The sequence below is a fragment of the Micromys minutus genome, assembly GCF_963924665.1.
Source record: "Micromys minutus genome assembly, chromosome: 1".
Classification (NCBI taxonomy): Eukaryota; Metazoa; Chordata; class Mammalia; order Rodentia; family Muridae; genus Micromys; species Micromys minutus.
The window spans coordinates 227,591,604-227,610,066 of record NC_137969.1 but is presented as its reverse complement, the minus strand read 5'-3'; the positions used below and the strand labels follow the sequence as shown (position 1 = coordinate 227,610,066).

At 44.8% G+C, this 18,463-nt stretch overlaps 2 protein-coding genes across 11 annotated transcripts in view; one reads left to right on the top strand and one right to left on the bottom strand.

The window, feature by feature from the left end:
• Window positions 1-18,463, bottom strand: part of RGS6 (regulator of G protein signaling 6) — a gene marked incomplete at both ends in the record, with an annotated part of 483,564 nt that overhangs the window by 100,688 nt on the left and 364,413 nt on the right. For all 10 annotated transcript variants that reach the window (XM_080908046.1, XM_080908049.1, XM_080908051.1 and 7 more), the window contains one exon: window positions 2,417-2,467. In XM_080908046.1, coding sequence (XP_080764172.1) covers window positions 2,417-2,467 — 51 coding nt within the window. The remainder of the gene's footprint in view (window positions 1-2,416; window positions 2,468-18,463) is intronic.
• MRPS33 (mitochondrial ribosomal protein S33) lies at window positions 14,481-14,897 on the top strand (the record flags this gene model as incomplete). Its single annotated transcript, XM_080924107.1, is given in 6 exon segments — window positions 14,481-14,528; window positions 14,532-14,571; window positions 14,574-14,623; window positions 14,627-14,669; window positions 14,672-14,749; window positions 14,752-14,897. Coding segments are annotated over 6 exon segments (306 nt in total). The 3' UTR covers window positions 14,799-14,897.

The following is an 18,463-nucleotide window of genomic DNA, read 5'->3' as shown; positions in this document are numbered from 1 at the left end:
CTCTGGTGAATGTTTTGTTTTCTCTCCTAAGAAGGACTGAGCCATCCATATTCTGGCCTTTCTTCTTTTTGAGCGTCACAAGATCTGTGAATTCTTTTTTTTTGGGGGGGGTATTCAGAGCTTTTGGGGCTAGTATCCACATCTGTCCCAACATCCTAATGTCCTCTCAAAGGTGTCAGAGAAAAGCATACCTTTGTTGATGTGACCTTAGTCAGTCTGGATACTCCTCAGCAGTTGCTCATGCCAGGACCACAAGAGTCTCACTTAAATTTGCTGGGTTAGAGTTCTCAGAATATTAATAATGATGATAATAATGAATACAATGGCCAGATAAGAAGGTAAAATTCTGCCATGAGAAGTGGCCATAGGTTAGTATGACAATAAAAAGAAACAGAGACTTCAGATGAATGTCACCAAATGGCTCTATGCCTACCCAGGCTGGTTGCACAGGTGAGCGATCAGAAGTCTAGACTGTCTCATGGAAATGCCAAGGGAAAGGCGATACCAAGTGCTCTAAAACACGCAGTGCCTGTGCTTCTTTTCCTTGTGATCTAAAAGCTTCACTCAAATTAGAAATTTCTGTTAGTTGCCAGAGCGGCCAATGATCCGGAACATGAGCAGGGCTCTTCCCCAAGCACTGTGCGTTTCCATCAGCTTCATTTCTTTGACTTACTGGAAATTGCACTCTTGTCAGCTCAAATGCAGATTAACAATGCCAGGTTCAAATGCAAGCCTGGTGACCTCATGAGCCTGGTGACCTCATGAGCCTGGTGACCTCATGAGACTACAAAGCTTCTGTAAGGCTAAGGACACTGTCAAGAAAACAAAATGGCAGCCAACAGACTGGGAAAGGATCTTTACCAATTCCACATCTGATAGAGGTCTAATATCCAATATATAAAAAGAACTCAATATATTCTAAAGAATATCATCCTGAGTGAGCTAACCCAGTAACAAAAGAACAGACATAATATGCAGTCACTGATAATTGGATAATAGCCCCAGAAAGCTCTGAACACCCAAGAAACAACTAATGGACCATATGAAGCTCAAAGATAAAAAAAAGGCCAAAAAGTGGAAACCTCAGTCCTTCTTAGGAAAATGAAAGTATACAGCACCCCCTCAGAGTGTGGTACACCTAGACCTTAAATTATTAATAATTCAAGAGCTAAGAATGCAGCCTTGTGGCAATCCTTGGTATTTAAAAATCATTATGTTTAATCTTTACACACCAAGAAAACTTTGACTATTTCCATGTTATGTTTTGTTTTACATGTACTTTATGCTTATAATAACTAGTAAGTTTTCAATGCATACTATCAAACCTTTAAAAAAATCAAGTACTGACAAAAATATATTCATATAGTTTCATGGAAAAATACTTTTTAAATCTGTACATTTATCTCTGTTTTTTAAAATGAAGTCATTTAATTAAAAAAAAATACAAGCCTGGGTCTGCATAGCGATTTCAACAGAGAAATTGGAATTGTAGGCCCAATGTCTGCTGGGAGCACTTGATATAAATTCTCAGAAAGAATGGAGGTTGGGGTTCACTCAACTTGTGGTATCTTGGTCCCCCAAAAGGATGACTATTAAGAGCCTTGGAGCAGAGGGATGGCTGTATGTAGCTCAGTGGTGGAATTCTCATCCAGTAAGAACAGGTCCTGGACTCACTTGGCACTAATGGTCACCCCAGAGAAGATAACTGCAAATGTGATCTTTGACTGTTAATAACACCAGTGAAGTCAGACACTCGAGTGAGTGTGTGCTGAATGCAGAAGGCAAACAAACAAACTCTCAGCACAAGGATGAAAAGCAACTTTAGCTCTCTAAAAGTTCCCCTCCCCCAGCATCTCCCCCATTTTCTAATTTTTCTGAATATTTTCTGATGGAAGGGCAGCTGTGAAAACCGTCTCATTGGTCAGGGTTTTGTGATTTTTTTTTTTTTTTGGTAGGCTTTGTGAAATGCTCAATTAGAGTTGAAAAAAATACTACTTTCTCACTTCTTGCAGGAGCGGAAAACAGAAGGGGTTTTAGCAAATAATTAAACATCTTAATTGTGGATCAGGCAATCTAATTTTAAGAGCTGCTTCTAGAAGGCTTTTCAGTGACAGGGCTACAACTTATCTTTAATTGCTACGGCTAACGAGAATTCATCTCATTTCACACGCTATTGTGTCGAGCTCTTTGGCATTCTGAATAGTAGCTCATTTCCTCAAAGGATGGTTTTCACATGATGAGAGACATTCAGTGGAGAAAATAAATGACTTCTATCTACAGATACAATGATCCCACATACTGGACTCCACAGTGATAAGCCTTCTTTTCAAGACTGTATTGGGGCCTTCTGGAGAAGTCGGTCATAGCATCTGTACCAACATCCAGGGAGGTAAAGGCAAAGTCAAGGGTCAAGTACCTGGGTCCTCAATGGAAAGGTTCTTCATAAGCCACTGCACAATGTCAGTACCTGCAATGACAAAGCAATTTCAGTTGAAGGTGTCATTGGCAGCAGAAGTAATGTCTTCACCAGAGTCCTAAGCCCAGCAGCATGTAGCCCAAGAGCCGGACAATACTGACATTTCCCATGGTAATAACCATCCTCTGGGTCTGTAGAAGACACTTCTGGGGTCTTATCGCTTCTCCCTTTTCCTCCGTGCCTTAGCTATCTTACATATCCAACCCCTATCCCTCGAAGTAGGCTGTGGACTGCACTGTATTAATTCTATACCACTTCCTGATCTGACCCATGAAAACTCTGGGTGGGCCATCCACACCTCCAGACCCCTTTCTTAGCCATCTAGGAAAATGAATAAAGCAGACACACAGCATGGACGGGGCCATGGATCTCACCATGAAAAGAAAAGACTCTTTGGGGTCCTCATGAGAGGCATTGTCTGTGTTTGGAATAATCCCAGTTCTTAGGAACTCATGACCTCCCTGCCAGCCAGCATGTTTTAAGATAATTACGATTGAGCAGAAATTCTTTCTGTTGGTTTTGTCTTCTGATGATACAACAGTGAATCTGAACCCAGACTTCGTTATTCTGAGACCATCCTGTCAGAATTTGGCCAGTCCTTGGATAAATCACCAGTGTCATTATTCCCAGTGTGACAGACCTGGACTCATTCCATGGCTTGGCCTAGAGTTTCTTGCCGTGGGCCACAGTCTCTGAACAAACTCCCCTTTACTAGATGCACCTAGAACCTATGACCCAAGAGCAGCTTAGCTCACATAGGAGTGTGCAGGGAGCAGAGGAATTCCTGAGTGAGTGTATATTGTTGATACGGACATAGAAATGTCAGGGTCCTCAGCAGCTCAACCATGTAGAGCTGGCAGAACCCCCCCCCCCCTGATGAGGCTCAGAAGCACAGCAAAGCTTTCTTTGTGGAGAGGGGGCAGTCTAGGTTCAAGCAATTGATCAGTGTGCACAAAAGCACACTGCCTCTTCCTTTCCTAGGTGTTCATGGATGAAGACATACCTTACAGAGATCTCTTACCAAGACTGGCTATCACTGCTCCCAAGGCTGCACATAACAAACACACAGAAAATCTGGGTCACCAGGTTCTTCAGTGCAGCTCCATCAGAGTACACTCGCCCCACCCAAGCCAGCTTTTAGGTACTTATGTCTCTGTGTCAGTCCTCACTTCATCCATAGTCAGGGTTTTAGGACCCAGGCCTTGAGCTACATAACAGAAGTGCAGGAGGCCAATTATCTGCAAGATTCAAAATATCTGATCTACCCAGCATGTCACCCAAAGATTTCATTTCACACTGGCGCAGACCTCCAAACGAGACTTCATCTTGTGGTATATTTGATGGAAAATAGGCTGAAAGGAATATTTCCAGATCTGAGTTGAGAGCAGGTCTAAAGCTTGTGTGTGTGCGTGTGTGCGTATTGGGGGAAAGGGAGGCAGTGTGTTGGGGGAAAAAGGGACAGAGGAGGGTAGATTAGCAGGCTAATCGCCTGGCTAGCTTCCCAGCCAGATGAATGAGATCCAACAGAGGGATTTACCGAGACATCCTTGCCCTGGGAATCAAATTTTTCAGACATTTGACCATTGACTAGACATTTGTTATCTGTCTGTCTCTGTGGCTCCATGGCAGTGCCTCGGGGCTGCCAGGGCCCTACCCTTGTCCTCCTAGGCTTTGCCCAGGGTCAGCCTTCATTCACAGTTCCATTTCCTCACACATCAGCCTCAAAAGCAAGACTTGGAAGCTTCCCACCCGTGCTTCCGGACCACATCTATGAGCTGAAACTGGATGTAAAACCACTCTGCTCCGTTCACATCCTTTGAGAGGGAGTTCACTTCCATGGCCGTGTGTGCGAGTGTGTGCGCATGCTCGTTTCCCCCAAACCACAGAAGTTCTGTCATTTGTTCTAGGAAATGCAGAACAAAACAGACATCAACTAAGAACTGTAATCCCAAGTTGGGGGTGGGGGAGAGACACTAACCTGTTCTTTTTTTTTTCCCCCTCAAAGAAAAATAGTTCTTTTCTGTGGGTTGCCTGGAAACTGCGAGGCTTCCAGTATCACTCCCACTCTCCCCAGGGCCTGCGGATTATCTTTCCGCTGAGCTTGCTCAGCCATTATTTATCACCTGCCAAGATTGATTGCTCACCCTGGGACAATGACAGCCCTTCCTTTCCCCTGTTAATTACTGCCATCATTAATATCCATGTCACTAATTAGTATTCATTGAAACTCCTTCCTTGCTACCCCACCCACTGACACCCCCAGCCCCCCAGAGCCATTGTCTGGATCTCTACCCCCTTTGGCACTCAGTTTCTGGTTTTACCATGCCCTGGTCACCCTCACTGAGCTAAAGCACTTTTCTTCTCCCACTAGCACTTTGGGGACCACAGAGCTGGGGTTTGTGTCATGGTATCGCGGTGTTGGTGGTTGCCAGGTGGGATTGTTAAGCTGCTCTTCCTGGCTCTCTTTATCTGCGGTGCTGTTACAGTGTGTCTCTCACACCGTGGGCACCATTCTGTGGCAGCAAGCATGGTGGAGGATGCTTCCGATGGGCCCCCACCTCTCTGGTGGGAGTGCTATTTTCTGCTTTTGGGGACTGATCTACAAGTGGTCTACCCCAGCTTTGGGGCTGGAAGCCAACCACTGTGGGTCAGACCCACAAGACAAGCAGGGAAGGCAATATGTCATAATATTATAAAATTGCTCCAGCTAGTAATGTTATAGCCAGCTGGGAACACACAGCAATGGGAGCAAGCATTTGCTTTCTCGCTTTTTTGGTTTTGTTTTGTTTTTTGTTTTTAATCTTTCCTCTCTCTCCACCAATCCCAGTGACCATCTTTTTCTTCCTCCTTCCAAAAGAATTTGAAGAAGATTCATTTTGTTCCATCGGAAGACAACTGCCGCCTTTTGTTTTCACTGTTGAATCTAAGACATCACCTTACTTAGTAAGATGTCCTACACGGAAGCACAGACTGATAACTCGACATGGTAAAACACACACAACAGCTTTACTCCCTAGAGCCCAAGACACTGACCTGGAAGCTGTCTTTCTGAGGCTAATTGCATCTCTCTTTCTCCTCTATGTGTTATGTACGTGTGTGTACGTTCAAGTATTTACACATGCATTTGTGTGTCAGAGAATGCCCATGCCACCTTCAGCTACTCTCTCCATCTCATTCTGAGATAGGGCCTCTCTCTCTCTCTCTCTCTCTCTCTCTCTCTCTCTCTCTCTCTCTCTCTCTCTCTCTCGCTCTCTGTCTCTCTGTCTCTCTGTCTCTCTCTCTGAGACAGAATTTCTCTGTGTAACCCTGGCTGTCCTGGAACTCACGCTGTATACCAGGGTGACCTTGAACTTGGAGTTCTGTCTGCTTCTGCCTCCAGAGTACTGGCATTAAAGGAGCGTACCACCATTGCCTGGAAGAGATAAGGTTTCTTATTGAATCTGGGGCTCATCTATTCACCTAAGCTGTCTGTCTGTCTGTCTGTCTGTCTACCTGTCCGGTGAGCTATAGGAATCAACCTGTGTCTGTTTTCCCAGTACAGGAATTGTGGGCTCACGGTCATACCCAGCTTTAAATGGGTCCCAGGGATCTGAGCTCATGTTCTAATGCTTGCATGACAGCCCAAAGTGATTTATTAACTCACAATACAGGAATATCCATGAATTATACCAGAGAGTACACAAGAACCTTGTATTACATGTGTGCTTTGTCCCTGTATGTAAGTATATGTTTATTACCAGCTGTAGTAGACCTTTCTATAATATCTTTTATATATAAACATATTCATTGAATGAGCATTTAAGATCAGTATAAAATTCCTCTAACAAGAAAGTCAATAAACCATGGCTCATTCATGAAATAGATATTTACCGAACTACGACTACTATTCTGAGTAGGAAAAAAACACATCAACGAGAATACATAAGGCAAAATGATATTCTTTACAGCAGAAAATTCCTATTTTATCAGTTACACACATACATAAGGGCATACAGACATGACAAAGAATGGTTCTGGAAATAATTTAAGCTGTTAACTTTCGATTAGCTTGGGCTAAGGAGAGGCATCAATGCATTACTTCATTTCTGAACTATATTAAGCTCACAGAGCATTCTGTATGCTTTGCAAAGAAATATTTTTTTTAATTATTTCCAATGATGGAGAGACAAGAATCGGCCTCTTGCCAAGTGTGGTAGTGCACACCTTTAATCCCAGCAGGGGCAGAGGCAGGCAAATCTCTGAGTTCTAGGCCAGCCTTTTCTACAGAATGGGTTCTGGGACAGCCAGGGCTACACAGAGAAACTCTGTCTCAACAAACAAATGGCTTCACAGACCAAAGTAGAGGTGAAGTCTGAGGGACTCTGAGTAACTTCTCCAGTTTTAGAAAAGCAGCTATTGGTGAACAAAAACAGGAGTCTCTGGAGTCTCTGGGCTAGAACTTTGTTGTTGATATTTGTTTTGAGATGGGGTCTCCTGTAGCCCAGGGTGGTCTGTAACTGACTCTGTAGCCAGGAAAACTAACCTCTTCGGGGCTGGGATTACTGCTGCTGTCACATCCAGTTTATGCAGTGCTAGGGGTCAAACTTGGGGCTGCAAGGATGCTAGGTGAGCATTCTACAAACCGCACTGCAGTTCCAGACTCAGGTTTGCCTTGATGGGCAGTAGAGGCGTCTCAGTCATGATCACTGCCTTTGAACTTGCCACACACTCTGGCCATCTGTTGTCCTTGGAACTACAAGTGGACTTCAGTGGACAGTACAGGAATGTCCACTGAAGCCCTGCATCAGGAGGGGCAACCCCAATTCCTTATTTGTGTCTGTTTATGAACTCAGTAGAATACGACTCAGGGACCTCTCACGCTCAGTTTCCATGCTGCGTGAACTCCAAGTAAACACAAACTAGATCTGAGTGAGGTTCTGGTGTTTAAGGGGCTCTGTTTCTGGTTTAAAGGGTAATAGCATAAAACCATATAAAGTCCTAAATTGTGTCTTCACATGTTTTAGGGAATTTGATTAGGACACTTCCACTCAAACACGATAACCCAAGAAGCTCTTAGCATGAGCCACTTTCCCCATTTCTCCCACCCCCAAGTGTTGAATCAGTTGCAATCCATGCAAGATAATCAAGACCAATTGCATGAACAGCAGCCATCTTCTGATGTCAAGCTCCTGGAAACCTGGCAGACTGTGTACTGTGGCTCTGACCGTGGAAGCCATTGGTACAATTATTCCCATCCTCACCATTTCTTTTGAGGAGGTGATTTTAGGATCCTGAGGAAATGACTCTGCCAGGAGCGAGTTCATTCTACACGTCCTTCAAGGCTGGGTTTCATCCGATGATGTTTGCATGTACCTACTTGGGGTCTCTGCACCTGCAACAGGGATGCTCACCCCACCTCCCAGGTGAGTGCCAACACTTGTGAAGGGGCAGTGACTTTCCCAAGTCTCCATTGTACAGAGGGCATTTATTCCTGTTATCATACATGATGTTGTTAATAATTATGCAAAGTATTTTCATTACGTATCCATTTAAGAGATGCGGCCCGGAGAAGCTCAAGGCTACACATTAGTATTTGTTAGACGTGGAGCTAGATCCCCGGCATTCTCATGCCAAATTTCTTCCCTGTGAACATCTCCAGTGGTGTTTAAGAACAGTGTCTGAGAAACGGATATTCCTGTATTGAACATTTTCCTGAAGCAGAGGAATCAATTTAGTGTTGGTTGCTATTACCAACCATTAAGATAAAATCTTTTGTTTTCGGTCAGCTCACCTTCTTGCTCCACTTTTGAAAACCCATTCATTTAAATCTTACTAAATATTCCTTGGATGCATCCTGTGGCCTGGGTTTTAGAACTGTACAAAAGTGCTATAATAATTTCATGGAGTGATGTTTTTATCTCCATGAATCAGATGGATAGGCTAAGAAGGGCATCTCTACCGTGGTAGGCCTTTATCTATGTCTTCACTTTACAAAACAAAAATGTAGCATCAGAAGAGAAAGATTAAATGAAGAAGAGATGTTAAACTGGGTTTTGTGGCAAGTTGGCAGTGGGGAGGAAACCCAGGCATGAGGAATAGTGTGAGGAAAAGCTCAGTGTCATTCACTTGGTCACCCACGCACTGAGGAAAGACTTAATAGTCACTTAGCAAGCGTATGAAGCAAAAAGACACAGCCATGATAAAGCTGGACTTGTCTCCGGCCCATACTATGTCACCTATAAATTCTAGAACCTTCCACCTCACTCTCCGTTTCTTTAGATGTTACTAATGAACCTGCCACCCACCTATAGGAAGCCCTCTTCACAAAGCTTGCCTCTTGGTTTTCCTGTGATGACCTGGGTCTTCACAGACCATGGACTGCTCCATGCCTTCATTTCATCACAGGGAAAGGGGACAATAATGGCAGGACTGCCACAGCTGCCTCGAGAGCACATGAGCTGCCGAGTAGAAACAGCTCGGTCACTGCAGAGTAAGTACAGATCAGCAGGATGCATGGTGGCCATTCAGTTTGTGTTCCAGGGACCTCATTAAGTCCAAGAATCTCACTGACATCATCTGCCAGGCTGAGGGAGGCCATAATAATTTGAGTTTTTGTGCTAATAGCTTTCTCATTTGAGGTCTTAGGGAACATCAGAGTGTCTTGATGCCTCTGGGAAGGAGTCGGCTTGCAGACAAAGGGGAAAGAAAGGGCATGTGACAGAAGACAAGCAACAGGAATGTGACAAGGTAAGGCTTACTTCTGGTGTGTGTGTGTGTGTATGTGTGTGTGTGTGTGTCTGTATGTGTGTAAGTGTATGTATATGTGTGTGTATATATATGTGTGTAAAGTGTATGTATATGTGTGTGTGGGTATATGTGTGTAAGTATATGTATATATATGTATGTATGTGTGTGTGTGTGTGTGTGTGTGTGTGTGTGTGTGTGTGTTTTAAGACAGGATTTGTCTGTGTGACATCCCTGTCCTGGAACTCACTCTGTAGACCAGGCTGGCTTTGAACTCACAGAGACCTGCCTGCCTCTGCCTGTCGAGTGCTGGCATTAAAGGCATGCACTATCCCTACTCAGCCTTTTTTTTTTAAATAATTTTCATCTTCTTACTTTATGGGTATGGGTGTTTTGCCTGCATGTATGTCTTTGTACCACATACAAAGGTCAAAACTCCCAAACTGCAGTTACAGATGGTTGTGATCTACCGTATGGGTGCTGGGAATTGAAACCAGGTTCTTCTTAACCACTGGAGCATCATCTCTCCAGCTCCTGGATAAATATTTTGTAGAAAGGAGGACCAGATAGCAAGACTGTTACCCTCACCTAGAATAAGCCTCTGAATCTGATAGATTCCAGCTCAGCTCTGGTTTGGATGCTCTAGTGACCGTTCCAAATCCTCCTCTCCCTTCTCTTCCTCTCTTCTGTTAGCAGGGTCACCTTTCCATTCACAGAACACACCATGCTGTCATCTCAGCTCAGAACCCCTGCACATGTGGTTCCCCAGGGATAGTCAGGATCCACCCTCCCACCCCCAGCTTCTATTGCACCTGATTCCTGCACACCCTGCGCTACCTCAGAAAGCCTTCATTACTTCCAAGTCTTGGCAAGGTCACTTGGCATCTGCTGGGAGACAAAGAGGCTCTCCCTTTTGCAGCACTTCTCTTGGCCAAGAATAGCTAGCCCTCATGGGATTGCTTGGTCAGCATCTGTTTCCTCTTCTGTATTAGCATCTTAATGCTGCCTTAGCACAGTCCCATGGACCGGGTGGCCCGAACCACAACAGCTCACTTTCTCATTGTTCTGGAGGCAGGGTTCTCAAGTTCAAGGACACAGAACAAGTTGATTCTCACGAGGGCATCAAGGAAGTGCTGCCTTTGTTCTCTCCTCTGGTCTCCTGGCAGAATTCGGCATCTATGTACATGCAACACCCTGATTTGTGCATCATATCCATGTGCTATTCCTCTGGCACACGCTCTTCCCAAGATTCTCTTTCTATAAGAGAAATCATGATGCCTCAAGGCTCACCCTAATTTCCAGATTTAACTAGTTGTACCCATAGTGGCTGTGTTTCCGAATAAAATCACATTCTGAAGTTCTGGGCGGGGGGGAGATGCAGTTTAACTCTTAGCATTCGATTAGCATCAGTGCCTACGCACAGGGATTCAGTTTTGCTGGCACGTGGTGGACACCTGGCACAGAGCTGGGATTTAATAAGCACGTATTCATTTATAGTTGCAGTCAAATATGCACAGTATAGCACATAGTCACCCTTAGGCATGTATTCATCACAAGTTCCATTAACCATTTTGTCTTTGGTGGGTTATTTAAACTTCAGCCCAAGGGCTGGAGAAAGAAAGAGAAGGAGAGAGAGAGAGAAGGGAAGAGAGGAAGGAGGATGGAAGCAGAGGGAGGGATGGGTAGAGGTGGGGAGGGGGAGGGGAAAGAAGGAAGGAAACAGGAGCAAGGAGAGAAAAGCATAAGCACCAGCCATCACCAGGTCGCAGACGGGCGCCTTTGGGATGCTGCTTTGGATGAAATCCTTAGGATTTCTCATCTATTCTCAGGGGTTTCTCTAAAAGCACCGCATCTTCTAAGATGAACTTGAGAGATTAATCATTTTATAAAGGGCCATGCAGCAATTCAAAGCCATCTTTTTATCAGTGCTGGCTGTCACATCATAGAGGACTGAGAGGAGCATGAAGGTCAAGAGGGGATGACAGGCCTCCACCCTTGGGCCTCCACATACTGTCTGTCCCCAACCGGTCGGTCTCCTCTTTTCCGCTCACTTCCAGTCTGCACTGATTACTTCCGGTTTGCAGTGAGTGTTACCTTCTTACGCTCCTCACAGGAAACCCTCCAGTCCTTAAACTTAGTTTGGATCCTGTTGGAGGAACTTAACTCAGACACAAGAATTAGAATTTTAGACCCTTGATCTGCAAACTTTCTACCATATGCAGGGTCTGTTAGGACCATCTCTCTGGGGTCCTGTGAGCTGCTTCCTGGCCTAAAGGAGCCTGGGACAACCATAACTCTCAAGGACCCAGTGATTACATAACATCCAAGACAATAGACCACGGGGAAGCCCTGGGCAGGCGCTTTTGCCCACATCCCCGCCCAGCCAGCTTGGACTCGGAAATTTAAAGCTTCCCCATGTATTATGAAAAATAACAGGGGCAGGAGAGCAGGCGAGGTTATTACCAACTCATAAATCAGCCAGGAGGTGCTGAGGGCTGCGGTGAGGTGCTCGAGACAGGCTTCCCTGGTTGGTTAGCTCACCAGAGGCCCCACAATTGATTCATAACCTCATAACCCTCCTGCTCCCGAATCCCAAGTCTTATATCTAATTGTCAGCAGCTGAGTGCATGATTTGCAAGTGGATGCGGGCAGCGGCAGACGTGGGGGTGGGAGGAGAGATTAGTTTTGTCAATCAAACGCATCCAGGGTGAAGCTGAGAGCGTGCGGGGATTTAGCTCCACAATCAGCTTATTAAAGGGAAGGCTGGATATGGCTACATTGATTAGGCCTCCGCGTAGGGAAATGAAGGCACATGGCTGTGGTGGGAGGAGCCACTGTTCCCTAGGGTGGCTGCTGCTGCTGCTGAGTGTCTTCCATTAACAGGCAGGAAGGAAAACAAATAAGCAGGGTTGGTGCTCCGAGAAAGAACTCATCTAATGCCCGGTGTCCAGGCGCCCTCATCAGAAAGCTTCATTGGTGTTCTCCGGGGGGGGGGGGAGCTTTGCTGGGAAGGCTAGGAGGGTACCTGGTCCTGGATAATGATCTAGTGATGGTTAAGCTTGGGACCGCTCCCTTCCTGTGGCCTACCGGTCACCCTGCTTGTGCAAATTTAAATCAGGAAAGTGATTCATGTACATTTTACATTTAAATTGCTCTAGGAGGCTGAGGTCTTCCTGAGGAGGTCTCGGAGAGGGTCCAGTCTCTAAGCAGCAGTTACTCAATGCCATTCGGATGAGAATGAGCCACAGCCTCACCGTGAAGAACAACAGAGCTAGTAGCCTTCCCCAACAAGTGCTAAGGCTCCAGGCTCTTCTGTAGGCATGGCCCTCGGGTTCTGTCTCTTTCTCACAGATGAGCCTGCCCTTCCCCCTGGTCAGCTCAGCACATTCTCTTCCAGCGTAGGATGAACTCTCAGATCCGTTTCCGGTTACTGTGAAAAACTTTTTAAAGGACCTTGAGCAATCTCCTCCAACCCTACTACAGCCAAACCCTTAGCTCTCTCCCTGTAGCCATCAAAGGGGTCAGTGGATGGGGATCTGGATTGCTGTCCCCTCCAGCTCTGTGGCCCTTAGAGATCTGCCTGTTGGTTCCAAGTTTCAGCTTCTGTCTGAGAGGTAGATATGAGAGTAGAGCCCAGAAAAGGTGGGTCTTGTTCCTCCTACCAGACAGCCAATGTTTTGCAAACAGTGATTTCAATGTCGCTCCCAGGACTACTATTGCCCATCAGACTGTTTGCATTCATTTAGCTGTTAAGGATGCTAGAGGCTCTCTATGCTATGCCCCCCTCTCACCAGGCTATGCCCCTCCCCCAACCACACTGGCAATGAAGAACATTCCAGGGCTCTGTCCTAAAGGCATGAGTGCATTGGGACATTGCAAGGGTTATCACGGGAGTCCTTCTGGGGTGCCATGAGGCCACAGACATGACAAGTTCTAGTTTCAGCTGATCCAATCACAAGTGACTCAGTTAAGACCAACAGGAAATAATGAGAAAGAAAGGCAGGGTGGACAGTCATGAGAAATTGAATTGTTTCTGAATGGGCAATGGACAAACATGACTTAAAGAGCAACATGTCGTAACTCTTGGGTGTTTCAGTCAGTGCTTACCCATGCAGCCTTTGTCTTGAACATACAACATACATGTTTCACCCTGGGCATACCTTCACGCCACACAAAACCAGCGAAGGTCCGAGAGCCTCAGATCAGACCCAAGACTATATTGTATTGCATTTTTTGTTATTGTACACATAATATTTTCTGCTCTTACAAAAACATACAGCTATAATGACAGAATACAAAGACGTAATACGTTCCATTGTTGTTCCTCAGGATTGAGTGTCAAATCATTGTCTTTGGGTTATATTGTGTTAGAATGTTTGTCTCTGAAAGCTGTCACTGGAGTTGCTGACTCAAGTGTCATTTAGAAACTTTTGAAATAAATTTGGCTTTGGATCAGACAGAATTTTCCAGGTTTCTCTCAGCTGCACTGCACACACCCCATCCCTACTCCTGCTTCCCCAGACTCCAAATGCTGCTTCTTCTTCAGATGTTTTGGTCCAGAGTGAAGGCCAGTTTTAGAGAACATGGGAGAAAAGTCCATCAAGTCATTGGAAGCCCAGGGAGTTTGTAGAGGCTTTCTCAATGGCACAGTCCTTTCTAGGGCAGCTTTTCAGTCTCCTAACATGGGGCTAGCAGGGAGAAGAGAGGTGGGGTCTCACCTTTCCAGTCTCCCACTCTCACCCTGAGAGTTCAGCCTCCCTCCCTAGCTGCACCTGAGACTCCCACGAATCTTCTTGTTAGCAACCACACCTCTCTTGTTAGCACATGCCTCGCACACACATTCACACACACTCAGGCATACCCCCCCCCACACATATAGTACTCAGCACACACACATAACTCAGTACCTCTGCAATAGGTCCCCATGACTCGAATCCTTAATAACAGCAAAAATCAGTTCAGGCTGAGGATGAAGTTGCAGGGAAGATGTTTTTTTTTAATCTGCTATCTAGATGTATAGATCAGTTCTCACTGGCACTCGGGGATGAACTGTTCCCAGTGCATGGCTTAGAAGTTATCTGCTTCTCCATTCCTGTAAGAATGGGGGGGGGGTGAGCATTGAGGGAGTGAGGAAGCCAGTTTGAGCAAGTTAGTCATTTCCCCAAATGCCCAGCATGGTTTTCCTTTCCACTTGCTGGGTGGTTTGAGCTCTCTGTAGTTAAGAAGTAGTTTTGAGCAAGTGAGGTCAGGCACGGAAATCTTGCTCCTTACTGCCGAAGAAATGTCTTCGCTTTCAGAACATGCGCTGTGCATGTCTTGTCTGAGTGGTTGAATCTTTGGAGAAGTGGTCAGGTCTACTGATTCAAAGTCCATGGAGTGGTTAACCTGTTCAGTGAGCAACCTTTGACCAAGAAGAAAGAGACTTAGAACTTGTATCCAAATCACAACATGTATTTTGCACGTATGGGCACCTTCGTTTTCTTGACTTTTACAGAGATAAGCATCAGGACATTAAGGATGAGCAAAGACGTCTAAAGAAGCTCCGTGGAAAGGGGAGCCAAGGAAAGGAGAAGGGAAAAGAGCTATGAAAAAGAAATAGTATTAGCTCATCAAGAAAGAAAACGCCTCTCTCAGTGACTAAGAAAGTGTATCCCATGATCTTTTTGAATTAGAGGATCATGACTTTCCTTGGTAGACACCAACCCTGTGTTTACTTCAGTTAAGTTGGGACTGCTTTCTTGAAGATCTTCTAATCCTTCAAAACTATAATGACCTTAGTTTTGTAATCCGAAGCCTACCTAACTCTGTAATGGAATAAATAAACCATTGTTGAAAAATAAAAGTGGTCTTAGAGACGAGGCAGGAAGGTGGGTGAGAGAGGACAAGAGATAAGTTCCAGTTCTCACAAACAGGAATGCTTTGTAGAAAGTATCATCAGGCAATGCTGGCCGGGGCCTCTGAACCTCATAGCTGGGCCCACACGTGAAACAGTGAGGAATAAAATCTGGCTGAGCTTCAGCTGGAGACAGGAGGGGGAAATATGGTGGCAAGGGAGGGGGGGGGAAGAGTGACACCCAGAGAGTGTGATCTCTGTGAGGGAAGGTGACCAGGCAGGAGCTAAAGGATTCTCATTAGACTGGGACCACCTAGAAAAGCAACTATGAATTCCAGTTCTTGGGTTCTTGTCTTCTGGCATCATCTTAGAGAGACTAATGGAGACAGTCCAGCTCAGAAGAGGGGAGGAGGCATTTGCCACCCAGACTAGACTGATGTGTAAAGTGGTTTTCTAAGGAGTTTTACTTGTTAAGAGTATAGAGGTTCCACATAACAGACGGTTGCTCTCCAGTCCTAGTCACTGACTAGCAGACTGACACTTTGCATCTGTTAGGAGAGAGAGAGCTCAAGAGAGCACAGCAAGGAAGCTAAAATGGGGTGGTGGGAAGAGAGTAACAGGTGGGCTCCTGAGAGTTGGATGGTGAGGGAGATGACATTTACATAGGCCCGAGTGCAGTGTGACTGTGACTAGACAGAGGGAGGAATGACACTCTAGCATAATGACAAGCTTGGTCTACTCAGAGGCTGGGAGGCACGCTGGGTTGGGTAAATGGAGCCTGGAGACCCAGGACTAACCCAAGAACCACAAGGACATAGCTGCTTCAGTTGAAGGCAGCTGGGGTTTTAGAACTGAAGGCATCTCTGCAGAGCTCGAAGTGGGAGAGGCTCATTCAGTCTCAAAGAATCACTTTCCAGCTGCTCCAAGAACACTGTTAAGCCAGGAGAAGAGGCAGAAGACCAGTGAAGAGGATTTTCTAGTGAGCTAGAAAAGTCAAATGCCCTATTCAATACAGTACTGGAAGTCCTGGCCAGAGCAATTAGACAACAAAAGGAAGTCAAAGGAATACAAATTGGAAAGGAAGAAGTCAAAATATCACTATTTGCAGATGGTATGATAGTATACTTAAGTGACCCCCAAAATTTTAACCAGAGAACATTTATAGCTTATAAACAACTTCACCAAAGTGGTTGGATATAAAATTGACTCAAACAAATCAACTGCCTTCCTCTATTCAAAGGATAAACAGGATGAGAAAGAAATTAGAGAATTGTCACCTTTCACAATAGTCACAAAGACAATAAAATACCTTGGGGTGACCCTAACCAAGCAAGCGAAAAATCTGTATGACAAGAACTTCAAGACTATGAAGAAGGAAATTGACGAAGATCTCAGAAGATGAAGAGATTTCCCATGATCATGGATTGGAAGGATCAACATTGTAAAAATGGCCATCTTGCCAAAAGCAATCTACAGATTCAATGCAATCCCCATCAAAATTCTAACTCAATTCTTCATAGACTTGGAAAGAGCAATGTGCAATTTTATCTGGAATAACAAAAGACCTAGAATAGAAAAATCCATCCTCAACAAGAAAACATCTGCGGGAATCGCCATTACTGACTTCAAGCTATATTACAAGGCAATTGTGTTAAAAACTGCATAGTACTGGTACAGAGATAGGCAGGTAGATCAATGGAACAGAACTGAGGATCCAGAAATGAACCCACACACCTATGGTCACTTGATCTTTGACAAAGGAGCTAAAAACATTCAATGGAAAAAGGACAGCCTCTTCAACAAATGGTGTTGGTCCAATTGGCACTCAGCATGCAGAAGAATGAAAATTGATCCTTTCATATCTCCTTGTACAACACTCAAGTGCGAGTGGACCAAAGACCTTCACATAAAACCAGGTACACTGAAACTATTAGAAGAGAAAGTGGGGAAGAGCTTAGAATACATGGGCACAGGGGAAATTTTCCTGAACAGAACACCAAGAGCTTATGCTCTAAGATCAAGAATCAACAAATGGGACCTCATGAAATTGCAAAACTTTTGTAAGGCTAAGGGCACTGTCAAGAAGACAAAACAGCAGCCAACAGATTGTGAAAAGATCTTTACCAATCCTACATCTGATAGAGAGCAGGTATCCAATATATACAAAGAACTCAAGAAGTTAAACTCTAGAGAATCAAATAATCCTATTTAAAAATAGGGTATAGACCTAAACAAAGAATTTTTGAGAAACACCCAAGGAAATGCTCAACATCCCTAGTCATCAGGGAAATGCAAATCAAAACAACCCTGAGATTCTACCTCACACCAGTTAGAATGGCTAAGATCAAAAACTCATGTGACAAGCAGATGCTTGTGAGAATGTGGAGAAAGAGGAACATTCTTCCTCTGTTGGTTGGATAGTAAGCTGGCACAACCACTCTGGAAATCAGTCTGGTGGTTCCTCAGAAAATTAGACAGAGTCCTACCTGAAAACCCAGCTATTCCACTCCTGGGCATATACCCCAAAGATGAGCCAACATATAACAAGGACACATGCTCCACCATGTTTATAGCAGCTTTATTTATAATATCAAGAAGCTGGAAAGAACCCAAATGTCCTTCAACAGAGGAATAGATACAGAAATTGTGGTACATTTGCACAATGAAGTACTGCTTAGCTATTAGAAACAGTGACTTCATGAAATTCATAGGCAAATGGATGAAACTAGAGAATATCATCCTGAGTGAGGTAACCCAGTCACAAAAGAAAACACAGAGTATGCAGTCACTGATAAGTGGATACTAGCCCCAGAAAGCTCTGAATTCCCAAGAAACAATTCACAGATGTTATGAAGCTTAAAAAGGAGGAAGGCCAAAATGGAGATGCTTCAGTCTTTCTTAGAAGGGAGAATAAAAGGCTCATGGGAGGAAATCCAAGGTCAAATAGAGGAACAGGGATTGAAGAAAAGATCATTCAGAGGCTGCCTCACCTGGGGAACCACCACATATGCAGCCACCCAATCTAAGCACTATAGCTGATGCCAAAAAGTACTTACTGGCAGGAACGAGATAGAGATGCCTCCTCAGGGACTCTGTCAGAGGCATATAGATACAGCTGAGCATGCTTGCGGCTAATCATAGGACTGAACACGGGGACCCCAATGAAGGTGCTAAAGAAAGAACTGAAGGAGCCGAAAGGGGTTGCAACCTCATAAGAAGAACAGCATTATCAACCAAACAAACCCTCTAAATCTCCCATGGAGTAAAACACCAACCTTTGAGCACACATAGAGAGACATATTGATCCAGTTGCAATAGTAGCAGAGGATAGCATTGTGTGGCATCAATGTGAGAAGAGGCCTTTGGTTCAGCGAGGGAATATTTTCCCAATGTAGCGGTATGCCAAGGCAATGGTGTGAAGAGGGTGATTA